Source organism: Sinohyriopsis cumingii, chromosome 2, assembly GCF_028554795.1.
Source record: "Sinohyriopsis cumingii isolate HCF-2022 chromosome 2, ASM2855479v2, whole genome shotgun sequence".
In the NCBI taxonomy this organism is placed as follows: Eukaryota; Metazoa; Mollusca; class Bivalvia; order Unionida; family Unionidae; genus Sinohyriopsis; species Sinohyriopsis cumingii.
Window position 1 is genome coordinate 112,973,216 of NC_142962.1, and position 13,784 is coordinate 112,986,999.

At 34.2% G+C, this 13,784-nt stretch overlaps 1 protein-coding gene across 2 annotated transcripts in view; it reads left to right on the plus strand.

Annotated features, from left to right (window-relative positions):
* The window catches only part of LOC149805626 (uncharacterized), a 63,332-nt gene that overhangs the window by 25,534 nt on the left and 24,014 nt on the right, over nucleotides 1-13,784 (plus strand). For both annotated transcript variants that reach the window (XM_089950261.1, XM_089950262.1), the window contains exons 12-25: nucleotides 1,533-1,728; nucleotides 1,952-2,220; nucleotides 3,380-3,593; nucleotides 3,963-4,205; nucleotides 4,971-5,126; nucleotides 5,539-5,733; nucleotides 6,470-6,718; nucleotides 6,980-7,184; nucleotides 7,567-7,739; nucleotides 8,969-9,133; nucleotides 9,668-9,790; nucleotides 11,468-11,593; nucleotides 12,173-12,304; nucleotides 12,678-12,794. In XM_089950261.1, coding sequence (XP_089806387.1) covers nucleotides 1,533-1,728; nucleotides 1,952-2,220; nucleotides 3,380-3,593; nucleotides 3,963-4,205; nucleotides 4,971-5,126; nucleotides 5,539-5,733; nucleotides 6,470-6,718; nucleotides 6,980-7,184; nucleotides 7,567-7,739; nucleotides 8,969-9,133; nucleotides 9,668-9,790; nucleotides 11,468-11,593; nucleotides 12,173-12,304; nucleotides 12,678-12,794 — 2,563 coding nt within the window. The remainder of the gene's footprint in view (nucleotides 1-1,532; nucleotides 1,729-1,951; nucleotides 2,221-3,379; nucleotides 3,594-3,962; nucleotides 4,206-4,970; nucleotides 5,127-5,538; nucleotides 5,734-6,469; nucleotides 6,719-6,979; nucleotides 7,185-7,566; nucleotides 7,740-8,968; nucleotides 9,134-9,667; nucleotides 9,791-11,467; nucleotides 11,594-12,172; nucleotides 12,305-12,677; nucleotides 12,795-13,784) is intronic.

Sequence of the window (13,784 nt, forward strand, 5' to 3'; positions counted from 1 at the left end):
AATTTTATTTGTGCATGGTTGTCTTTTTCTAGTCTTATAGTCTAAAAGTGTGGCCAGGGGAGGAGAAGTGTTCTGCGACCGGGCTTCTGTACAGCTTCTCTGTCATCCAGTCAGATCTATGAAGGTTGATCCTTTTGTGTAGCTTTTCATTTTCTCCGGTATACTGAAGGCCACAGATCTTTCATGTGATGAGATAAAAGACATTCTCTGTTTTGCACGTTTTGTTTGGACCATGTATGTTTTTTAGTTTTTCTCTAGTCACTGTGCTAAAACGATGTCCTGGTCTCTATCGTATGTTGGCAGGTTATGCACCTATTATCGCCACAGGGGCCAGATTGGCTAGGGTGGTCTTGATTAGTGATTGGTGATAGCTTCGCCCTGACTAGGATTCCCTTCAGGTTTTTGGTCTCCGGTAGGCTACTACAGGTTTGTTAGAGAGGATTAACTTTAATGCGTCTGACGATACCACGATGGACCAGTGTTTCCCGATGATTTACCTACATTGTGGTTGTCTGGATGGTAGGTCAGGATAAATGGTATCCTATCAGCTTTTTCCTTCTTTCCATATTTTAGTAGGTCATCGCGGTTTGTGTGTTTAGCTCTTTATGTTGCCTCCGTAATCAGGTCATTGTCCTAGCCTCGGTAAATTAAATGTTTAGATAGATCTTCATGCCTTTTTATGAATGTATCATCGTCGGAGCAAATACTGTATATCCTCAGTGCTTGGCTATATGGGATGTTCCTAATGCAGTGTTTTGGATGACAGATACTTGGGAGGAGATACTGATGTTTGTCGGTTGGTTTCGAGTAGATGTCTGTATGGAGTTTGTTTTGTACAACTCTGGTTGTTGTGTCCAGGAAGACGTAGTTTGAGTTGGAGAGTTCTGCCTTTAATTTTATTGAGGGATGGAAGTTGCTTGCCTTTGATATGAAATCATCCAGACTTTCTCTTCCACAAGTTATTGCCAAGAGCCAATACGATTTGTATTCTTTATATTATCAACCTCGTATGGCACGATCTACCTTTTGTGTGATCTAACATCCTTTCAGTTCAGTATTTTTTGTCGTGTTAGTGTATACGTTCCAATTATTTCCTTCTTGTATTTAAATATTTGTATCATCTAGTAGAATGGAGACGATGTCTCAACCAATACAGAAAACACTCAAATCTTTTCGCAATGAAACTAATGCCTTACTTCGTCTAAAGCATCATCGCACCTTTTCGCATCATTTCCTCGAAACAAATACAGTCACTAAAGGTCTTTAAATTCATGTCAAGCCGCAAATTATTGGCAAGAGCTCAAACAGATTCAGAAAGAGACCTCACACATGACCTTTTTCTGAAATACAATTCAATATATGGAGATACTTTTATAATTCGTACTTTTTCGATTTTGAATGGATGGAAAATAATTGACCTATCATATTAATTGTTTTCAAATGTGGATGAAAATCTCTTTATATAATATGTTGTTTTGGGTTTGTGTGTTTTTTCACTAAGTATACTGTTCAAAAAATTCCTGTATTTGCAGCGGATGAGCTTTCAACTTGCATTGGTAACAGACGGTGTGTATACATTTGCATTCTACATCTACTTTAAAGATGGTATGAGATTAAGAAATCAACAAGTTTATGTTGGGTACACAACTAAGGACGGTCATACATATATGGATTATCGATCTTTTACCTCATCTGTTCGTAGCATGGACGCTGCAGTAATATCATTCGGTAGGTCAATCTTTATTTTCTCAATCTTTGTAAAATTGTCTGTTGTTGATTTAAGTCAATTTTAGTCGAGCATCGACTGAAATATCGCATTCCTTATTACATTTTTAACAAATCGTTGCATTGCTACAAAGCAATTACTTTTGAAATCAGTATTGGGACTGAACCAGAATTCGATATATACTCTCAAGAGATTCATAGTTTTATTCTGATTCTTCTGATTCAGGTTACACAGGAACATTGCATTATCGTCTCACGTTTCCATCCCTCGGCCCACAAAGCTCTCGTCAAAGGTGTATCAACTGGTACTTGAAGGAAAGAGTGCACGAAGACGAAATTCGGGAAGGCTTGAATAGAATGCCGTTATGTCCGTGCAATGCAATCCATCTTAGTCAGGACCGGTTTTACAGCGATACCGACTACTTCTATCAGGGAGATGCCTTTTGCACGTACATTCTTCCTAATTGGCAATTTCACCCTAGGGAATCTGGAAAGGTATTTATAAACATATATCTTGCTAGCCTATTGACACTGACGTTTATAATTGGTTTCAACAGTAATATGTTCACACTAGTATAGCCAACGCATGCAATATGACATCATTACAATTTTGTTCTCACCATTGATTAATATACATACCTAACCTTCCTAACCTTAATCTTTTGGATTTTATTAATTTAGTGGTAGTAAAACATGTCAGCTAAAATATTAAAGATTATATTAAACATTTGTGATACTAATCAAGTCTCTTCAATGTAAAGAATAGTCAGTGTACGACTGTTTTCAAACTTCCTATCTTCTTATGCTTCAGGTATAACAATCTTGTGGTGAAGTACCAGATAGTATTATATACTAAAGTATGAAATATAGAAACTTGGCAAACATTTTTTCATATTTTGTTTAATTCCTATGTTTTCACATGTGAAACATATATCCTTATATATTCACATGTGAAAGAAAATTATTTTCCATCATGCCATCAACACATAATTGAGTGGGCCGACAAAAGTTGTACCTGCAACAACAAAAAAGAGTAACTTGTTAGCTAGAACAAATAGATAGAAACTACATCACATTTCAGAAAATCAATCTCTGATAAGATATTTGACCAGACGCCATTCGCGTCGCTCTGAAGTTATTTCACTTTACTTCCTTAACAACAACAACAAACCCACAGTGATGCATTGCTGAATCGGACTTGCACTGTTTTCAGATAGGGTCAAATAGTTTAGAACACGACAAAAAGTTAATTAACTGCGACAGATTAGGTCCACTCTATCCTACCGCTTTCTTAACTTGCCTATATGTATGTGATCATGCTATGAAAGTGAGGTGAATTTACGAAACAGTAGGTGGTGCTGAGCGTGTTGTGCCGAGTAAGTTTAATCTTCCAAACTTATATTATGTTGCATGTCCCGTATATAATAAAAAGATTTCTCCTATGTTAATACCGATTACATTTCATCACGTGGTCCCAAAAACTATGTGTTTTAATTCTTGACTTTGCACTTTTTAAAATATCATGTTTTTGGCACCACACGATGATATATATCTGGTATTAAGGTAGATAAACTAAATAGTGGAGAGAATACCATTTTTATTATTCAAGGTAACGATTATTAGTCTGGCATGATGTATACAATTCGAATTTCAGACTTGCTGCTATCACAAAACACACGGTTATTTCCTTGGTTATGGTACTGACGCTGGAGGATTTGTTAGGTACCATCCATACAGGCAGATGGTGAAACATCTGAGTTATGACAAGGATATGAGAAAAGTATGCTGCGTGGAAAATCAGCTCTGTTCCCTTTACCACAGCGTCCGACCAATAGGACAGTGTTATACTATATTTCCTCCATGGCATGGTACGAAGAAACATGATACGTTCACACATTTCGACACATATGTATCCTTTCCTAATGAATGTAAGCTTCCCTGTAAATATGAATTTGTGTTATGTGTTTGATAAATTTGATTGTCAAGTGTTTGTTGAAATATAGTACAATGAACACGCAATCACTGTTGCAAGTACTGAGGCAAATTTCGAATGTAAATTGTATTTAGGCTCCTGTATTCTATTTCATTTTACTGTACATAGGAAAGTTTACTATTCTTGATGGAGTGCTAAAAGATAAGAATTATTAAGCGTATAATTTCAGTACATGAACTGTATAAGAAATACATTGAAGAAAGTAGATTTGTTTTTTGCTTGCTTTTTTTTTTTTCATTTTTAGCACCCGCACGTGGTGATCCGCATATAATGACACTTGATGGACAGAAATACACTTTCAACGGTTGGGGAGAGTTTACACTGCTCAGAATCAATTCATCCACGGAGGAGTTTGAACTCCAGGCCAGAACTTCCCGGGCAGTGACGAAAGACGGTAACATGAGTGACGCAACAGTATTCTCGGCTTTTGCTGCCGTCGATAAAAATGGTGCAAATATTCATGCCGAAATGAGTGCCACAAAGAATGGTGAACTTTTTTATATTTGTATCTTCTCTACTGTGATGCATTATATGTTTACATGTATGTTCATTGTATTCTGGACCTTTGTTTAGCTATCTGTCAACTTACGCGTAATATGAAACAAAACCATGAACACAGAACATAGCACCTTACAAAATGAATAAACAAACATAAAACATGTTAATGTGTGTGTGTGTGTGTGTGTGTGTGTGTGTGATAACAAGTGAAACACTGAATTAGAGTAGAGTACTCTTTAGGCCTGTGATTGCAATAGTCACTGAGCTAGAATACAGTACCCTCTCAAGTCCGGGATGATGATATAAGAACTAGGTAAGAGCACAGAAATATCTTAACTCCGTCATGACAGCAGAGACAGCGAAAGTAAAGTATCCTCTCGGGGTTGTGATAGCAAACGAGGCACTGATTTACAATAAATTATTCTCTCGGGGATGTGATGAAAGTGAAGACACAGAGTGCTGAAATAGCCATGGAGACACTGAGTTACAATAAGATATCCTTTCAGAGCTGTAATAACACTGCAGACAGCGCTTTAAAATAATATATCCTCTTTAGACTGTCATTAAGGTGCAGACACCAAGTTAGAGTACAATTCAATGCATAGATCTCTTTAAAGAATATAATGTTAAACACATTTGATATACTCCAATAGACTGTCATTTATTGTAAGGTTTAATTCACATTTGCCAGGTTATGTATTTAAGATTGTTGTACACATATTAATTCATCATCATGTACATTTCTTTGTTTCAGGCCTCAACGTTTACGCTAGGATGGGCCCAGGATTGCCGCTCGATGATTACACATCTGACTACATGAATGTGCACAAAGATTTCAAATTCGCATCAGACTACCTAACAATTTCTAGAAATAACGAAAGCAACGAGTTGAGAGCTGTTTTCTCCTCAGGTACCAAATTACACAGTGCAATAAATAAATAACAACGTTGAGATTTCTTTTATGTCGACAAAATGAATAAGTGGGGACTTGTACATTAAAAAGCCACCAATTAATTGTCAGAAAGAGAACACTTTGAGATTGATCAGGTCATTCTAATACCAATATTTGACTAAGATATTATATTCTTTGCATAATATAACACGCCTGCTTTACATAAACCATACTTTTTCGAATTAAAAAGACTTGTAGAAACTCAGTAATTGCAAATCTATTAGAATAAGTGCACGTTGTATTTTGGACGTACTTTGTATATTAAAATATGTCTTTAGTTGATTCATTATGATTTGCGATATTTAATAATATTACTAAAATAGTAGTACTAGTAACGCATATCTCAAGTTATTATGCATAACCATTGCAGGTATAGCTTTCACTATCGGAGTTTCAGTCGATATGCTCAACATCGATGTTGTGGTACCTAAAACGTTTACCGGAATGACTGTTGGCTTAATGGGAAATTTTGACGGTGATCCTCTGAATGACTTCCAATATAAAAATGGGACAATGCTATCCAACAAAATGGAAGACAAAGACATATTCGAATTTGGAAAGACATGTAAGTGACTATGATTATTAGGTAAGATTATGTTTAATTTTACATGGTGTCCATATAGTCACTTTGTGTGTTTCGAATTAATGCGGTATTATGCGTGTCTTAGAATGTTTTGTATTACCTGGTTACCTTTCATTTCTAGCAAAACCAACAGGAATTATTACTTCACCAAATGATGTTCAACAGAATCAATTGCTATTTCGTCTTGTTGGCTAAAAATGTATACCTGTAAATAAAGAAGCACATATTTTGTCAAATTGTATGTTTTGTATTAGAAAAGTATTGCTTCAAGTAAATATTTAATGTCCGCAAATTCAAGTAAATATTTAATTTCCGCAAATTCAAGTAAATATTTAATGTCCGCAAATTCAAGTAAATATTTAATGTCCGCAAATTCAAGTAAATATTTAATGTCCGCAAATTCAAGTAAATATTTAATGTCCGCAAATTCAAGTAAATATTTAATGTCCGCAAATTCAAGTAAATATTTAATTTCCGCAAATTCAAGTAAATATTTAATGTCCGCAAATTCAAGTAAATATTTAATGTCCGCAAATTCAAGTAAATATTTAATGTCCGCAAATTCAAGTAAATATTTAATGTCCGCAAATTCAAGTAAATATTTAATGTCCGCAAATTCAAGTAAATATTTAATGTCCGCAAATTCAAATCGCCTCATGTGAGCAAGTGATTCTGAAAAGGAACGCTTATTTAAACAGATAATTCCTTCATTTTAAAGGGGCTATTGAGCCTAACAAGTCTGCTTTCTGGTATCCACGTGGGACAGACTACAATGATTACTCCTACCTCAATTATACGCCAAAGTTCCTTGCCGACGCAAATAGAACAAAGGTAGCATATGCAACGGATTTTTGCGGCGCACAGGAATATGAGTGCATCTTTGACCTGGTGTTTACAGACAACGAAGCTGTTGCAAATGAGACCAAAAGACTCGTACAAGTCTCTGTCGAGATGAATAAGTTATTAGGTAAAAAACATTACTAAAGTGATATCTTTTTTCAATTAAAAACCAAAACATATGAATGGCAATATAATTAGTAATTCTGAAACATTAAACAATGGAAGTGAATGAAACGGTTGCTGTGATTATTATTAGTTGCACCAGAAGGAGCAGAATGAATGCATTTGAATTCTTGAAAAACGTTTATGCAATTTCAGATAATTTAAAAACAATATCGATTCATTAGACATGCATGCACCTATTTAAGCCTTATTACTTTGATTTAAGCCAATCAAGTGCCAAGTATCAACGGTCCCATGATAGTCAATGTTACCACCAACCAAACCGTCACCTATCAAGTGAACGCAACAGATGATGGTGTACTTCGATTTCATCTCCTTGACGGCCATGGCCATGTTAATATTACCAACCAAGATAACAGTACAGCACTTGTTACTCTTTTGCTCAAAGACGACTATCCCATCAACGTCATGTAGGTATAACATGTTAAAATATCTGATATCCTTATATTTTTGGCAAATCTAAAGAGACATCTTAGTCTGAAGCCAAAATACAAAGTAGAAATGACACATAAATGTAAAATATGTCATAAAGGTAAAATATGTCGAAAAGGTAAAATATGTCATAAAGGTAAAATATGTCATAAAGGTAAAATATTACCCATATGTCGTAACTTAGCTTTCATGCTGTAATTCTTGACAATTATTTATCAGATTGCGAATTAAATACAGCTGTGAACATTAGTGACAGCGTCTATTTTCAAGAAATAAAAAAAAATTGGCGAATCGTATTCATTTGAATACAAAATTTGGTTTCGTTGTTGACACTACATTGATATAATTTTCGTATTTTAGTGTTACAGTTATGGATGAATTCAATGTACAAGCAACACCTCACCAACCCATTTTGGTGCTCTGCTCAACTTGCAATCAAAAAGGAACATGCGACTTTGCAGACTATAGTGATGACGAACGTTCTTCAGACACATTCAAATATGCCACATGTAACTGTGACCCGTATTGGGACGGTGGGTATACATCAAATAAATCTGTTCAAAAATATTAAAAGCTTTTTTGCACCATTACACAACTATAGTTTCATTTAAATCTTTGATATGATACCAGATGCAAATTCATATCTTGTATTTTATTTGTCAAGCATAAGAATTATGTTTTTAATACTTTTAATTAGTGTCACTTGACCTGAACACAACTGTATGATTGCACTCGTTATACGATAAAAATATATTATTGTATTGAATGAAAGTGTACATCGGCAAATTGTTACTCATGTATGGTCTAAAACTAAGTAACAGAAAGAAGTAAAACCATCAAAGTAAAAATCTGAAAGGAACTTGTAGTATTGTGAATTAAATCCCAAGTAATCCTACATGTTAAAACATGTAGATTCCGAATGAATTCTAAGTATTGAATGCGCTGATGTACCAATAGTTATGAAAAAGCCGATGTAACAATAGTCTTTATGTTTCCCAATGATAAAGTCCAGAATATCTTTGAATTAATTCACAAAAATTCAAAAGTAATATTTTAGTCCTAAATATCAATAAGTATTTTGTGATTCCAATGAATAAATGAAGTAAATGATTCCACTAAAATTATATATGTACACAATTAAATAATAATTCAGAGACTGATTTTAAAGTAGGAAATAATAATTTGTCTACCTTAACCTTATCTAAGAAGCAATGCCACTCTGAAATGACCAGCAATCGGCTCACACGATCACTCTCAGAATTAAAGTTTGTAAATAAGGCCAGACCTTGAACTGAAATAGCAGTAAACAACTTACAAACATGACATTAATCAGGTAGGCCCAAAATATGTCCTCAATCACGGACAAAGGTCAAGCTTATAATACAAATTACATATACATAATACAAATAACTGATGATTTTAATTAAGATAAATCTTACATAAAATATAGCATATGTGATTCCGTTTCTCGTTTTTGCACATTGATCCTCACGGGATGTGTAAATGACTTTCGTTTAACTGTAATCAGTTTCGTTTACACAGCGTCTCGCAATATTGAAGGGAGGGGGGCGCTTGTTTGTCTGGGTAGGGAAGTTTTCAGAGTTTCAAGCGATTTAATACAAGGCTAGTGTATAATAATAATGTCATAGCTTCATACCTTCATTCATTAATACATGCATTGGAAACAAATCTTCAAGTGTCTTTATTGCATGCTTTTACAGTTATATTAACATTAGTATAATTGTATATGTGCAAATGACAGGCCCAGAGTGTGAATTCGATAAGAACGGATGTGCTTCACAACCATGTTCACCGCTACGACAGTGTACCGATATCCCAGCAGATATCCACCAGTCTTCTGGGATTGGATACAATTGTTCTGAGTGCCCAGCAGGATTTCTGTCCATGGGTGATGGCAGATGTGAAGGTTGGTATATACAGGTCAAGGAAAAAATAATTCGTCATTAAAAACACTCCTCTACAAATCAAGTTTAGTCACAGTTTTTAACATTGTCAAATACACGTCATTAAACACTTGTGTCCAATATATATTCGTTAACTTCAAACTCAAGGACTTCACAAGTGTAATTAAAAACGTGAGCTAAAATATTAAACTCCAATTATAAAATTATTGTTTTCTATTGTGCTTATAGTTTCTCAGTAAAGAAAATAATCGTGTTTTTTTGCTACAAAGAATTATAGTCGCCACTTTCAACTGATCTATTAAAGCATTTACTCAATACTTTTTACCTGGGAATGTTAAGAATATTTATTTCCAGACTCATAATTAAGAACTGAGATTTTAGATACATGATTTGTTTTGCCTTAGCACATAAATATCCCAACAAAAAATGCAAATGAACCAGAACAGAATCAGCTCACAATATGATTATAAAGTAGAACCTAAATAATGGCGCAAGACTTATTTGTTACTGGTGCATTTTCCGTTCCATATTCACAGATATCGATGAATGTAATTCTACCAATGGAGGGTGCTCGCAGAGCTGTAACAACACATATGGAAGCTTCATTTGCTCGTGCTTTCAGGGTTTCAGAAAACCAGTTGGCTCAAATATATGCCAAGGTACCATTTTAATTCATTAATGTACCATTTTGATTAATAAATGTACCAGTTTCATTAATTAATGTACCAGTTTAATTCATTAATGTCCAACTTAATTCATTAATGTACATTTTCATTCATTAAAGTACCAGTTTCATTCATTAAAGTACCAGTTTCATTGATTAAAGTACCAGTTTCATCCATTAAAGTGCCAGTTTCATTCATTAAAGTACCAGTTTCATTCATTAAAGTACCAGTTTCATTCATTAAAGAACCAGTTTCATCCATTAACGTACCAGTTTCGTTTATTAAAGTACCAGTTTCATCCATTAAAGAACCAGTTTCACTCATTAAAGTGCCAGTTACATTCATTAAAGTACCAGTTTCACTCATTAAAGTACCAGTTTCATTCATTAAAGAACCAGTTTCATTCATTAACGTACCAGTTTCGTTTATTAAAGTACCAGTTTCATCCATTAAAGAACCAGTTTCACTCATTAAAGTGCCAGTTTCATTCATTAAAGTACCAGTTTCACTCATTAAAGTACCAGTTTCATTCATTAAAGTACCAGTTTTGTTCATTAAAGTACCTGTTTCATCCATTAAAGTGCCAGTTTCATTCATTAAAGTGCCAGTTTCATTCATTAAAGTACCAGTTTCATTCACTAAAGAACCAGTTTCATTAAAGTACCAGTTTCACTCATTAAAGTACCAGTTTCACTCATTAAAGTACCAGATTCATTCATTAAAGTACCAGTTTCATTCATTAAAGTACCAGTTTCACTCATTAAAGTACCAGTTTCATTCATTAAAATACCATAAAGTACCAGTTTCATTCATTAAAGCACCAGTTTCATTCATTAAAGTGCCAGTTTCATTCATTAAAGTGCCAGTTTCATTCATTAAAGTACCAGTTTCATTCATTAAATTACCAGTTTCATCCATTAAAGTACCAGTTTCATTCATTAAAGTACTAGTTTCATTCATTAAAGTGCCAGTTTCATTCATTAAAGTACCAGTTTCATTCATTAAACTACCAGTTTCATTCATTAAAGTACCAGTTTCATTCATTAAAGTACCAGTTTCACTCATTAAAGTACCAGTTTCATTCATTAAAGTACCAGTTTCATTCATTGATGTGCATTTTCATATTAATAGTTGTATTGAATAAATATGACTGCCTATTAGAAAGTTAAATACCATTGTCAATAAAATGTCGATTTGAAGTAATGTAAATTAAATGCCCGACTTGTTCCGGTTATGTTCATTGCCTTCTTAAACTTGGAATTGTCCTATATTCTCAATGACTTGAAAGGAGAATATATGATTATCAGAGGTCAAATAAATGCAATTTATACTTTCTGGTAGTAGAAAATAGATGCCTTATGATGAGAGTTGGAATATTTAAAGAAGACATTTTTATTAAAAGAATAAATCGACCGGGAGCAGCATTAGTATCTTAAAATTTTGGAATAAAATAAAAAGAAGTTGGATGTTCCATTTAAGATTTAAATTTTTAGTTGTATTTCTTTTCGGCAAAAACAATCACGCACCCATATATATATATATATATATATATATATATATATATATATATATATATATATATATATATATATATATATATATATGGTATTTTTATATTCTTCTATTAACTTAACGAACTTGTGCTACAGTTTGAAATATCTTATGTTTAAGATATCAACGAATGTTTTGATGAGACAAATAATTGCGACCAAATCTGCACTAACGTTATCGGTGGATACAACTGCAGTTGCTTTGAGGGATTCTTTTATGACAGCATGGCGGGCAAGTGTGAAGTTGGTAAGAATTTTGGTATTACAATTTGCACCAATATTATGAACGACACGCGGTCTACTTCTCATCTTTGCCTGTTAGTGTTTCTCACACTGGCTTGAGCTATTGTTAGATGTTTGGGGTTTCTTTTGTTTTGAACATCATACCTTAACTCCTCGGTCAAATGTATAAAATATATTTGATTCAGCAGACAACAATCGTGCAAAATAAATTACACTTATATGTCAGCCACATTTATCAAGCAATGCATAAATACGTCTAGCGCCCTCTTACGGCCTTCAAATGTCTCACAGATCATATTTGCGCTTTTCCAATATCGTATGCAGATAGAAATCGTCTACAGGCTGTACTTATATGAATCCGATTGTTAACATTTGTGCCCATTAGTATTTCCTTTGTTTCTTAAATTATCATTGACAAACTCCAAAATTCAGACAAGGTTCGATGTTCATATATTTATTTAAGGAAAGTAATATAAATAATGCAGATATTATATGAAAAATAATATAGCAAGGCAACTGACAACTGCCTCTGACATTTTAAGGATGGAAGATTGATCACCCATAACCTTTTGTATTCCTACAGGAAATATACCTGCTGGATGTATGTTTCGCGACTGCAATGGTACCCATGGTTGCAAGACGGACGAACACGGAAATGCCACATGTTTCTGTGCAAAGGGGTTTCAGCTGAGTTTAGATGGAACAAAATGTGTTGGCATGTATCTCAGGTGGTTTCCATTAAAACATAGATCTTCCGTGGCCTGTATTCAAACAGTTTTTTGATTGCTATCTTATCAAGTTTTCGTTACAAGAAATAATAACTCTCGAACTATCTTAAGCTACGCCGATTGTGAATATGACTGCAAAATCTTTATATTGCGTAAATAATTTCGAAACAATTGCAATATGTAGATGCGTAATTTGACATTTCCTCCATTATCTTTATTCCCAAGTTACTAAAGTATAGCATGGATAAATTCTTCAGTTACATGTACTTGTTTGTAATTTTTAAAACCTTTCTGACTCATCAGCGACAGTCGTTATCGAAGTAGGTTTCTCACATAGAGGTGTACTTTTGTTTTAATTAGATATAAATGAATGTCAACTGGGACTGTGTCACCACCGCTGTACAAACACAGAAGGAAGCTTCTACTGTTCTTGTTTTGATGGCTACAGCTTGGAAACCGACAAATCTTCGTGCATGCGTTAGTATATTGTATCATTTCAGTTTTGATTCCTTTAAAAGTTTTTACATTTCACAACTTATTTTAGATATATTTGTCTAAATTTAAAACAAAGTTTTAAGCTCTTTTCGACCGAGAGAAGCAGTTAATAAAGCACAACGTCAAAATGATTCACTGGAACAGTACTAAGGCCCACAGGGTCTAAATGTTCTAAAGTACTAACTCATTCGAACAGTACTAAGGCCCACAGGGTCCAAATGTTCTAAAGTACTAACTCGTTCGAACAATACTAAGGCCCACAGGGTCCAAATGTTCTAAAGTACTAACTCGTTCGAACAGTACTAAGGCCCACAGGGTCCAAATGTTCTAAAGTACTAACTCGTTCGAACAGTACTAAGGCCCACAGGGTCCAAAGGTTCTAAAGTACTAACTCATTCGAACAGTACTAAGGCCCACAGGGTCCAAAGGTTCTAAAGTACTAACTCATTCGAACAATACTAAGGCCCACAGGGTCCAAAGGTTCTAAAGTACTAACTCATTCAAACAGTACTAAGGCCCACAGGGTCCAAATGTTCTAAAGTACTAACTCATTCGAACAGTACTAAGGCCCACAGGGTCCAAATGTTCTAAAGTACTAACTCATTCGAGCACTACTAAGGCCCACAGGGTCCAAAGGTTCTAAAGTACTAACTCATTCGAACAGTACTAAGGACCACAGGGCCTAAATGTTCTAAAGTACTAACTCATTCGAACAGTACTAAGGCCCAAAAGGTCCAAATGTTCTAAAGTACTAACGACCATGAGGACAAAAACAAAATCTTTATATTTGCACATAACGTTTCTATATCGATAGGACGCTGAATGCGATAAATCTAAGGCTTTTCTGTTTCCCAACATTATTTAATAAAATATTACAAAAACTATGCTATAATGTCAATGCTCATTCTTTTTACGCAAACTTTATCAGACACGATGCAAAATTTAATTCAGAACTTTGTAACGTTTTCACGT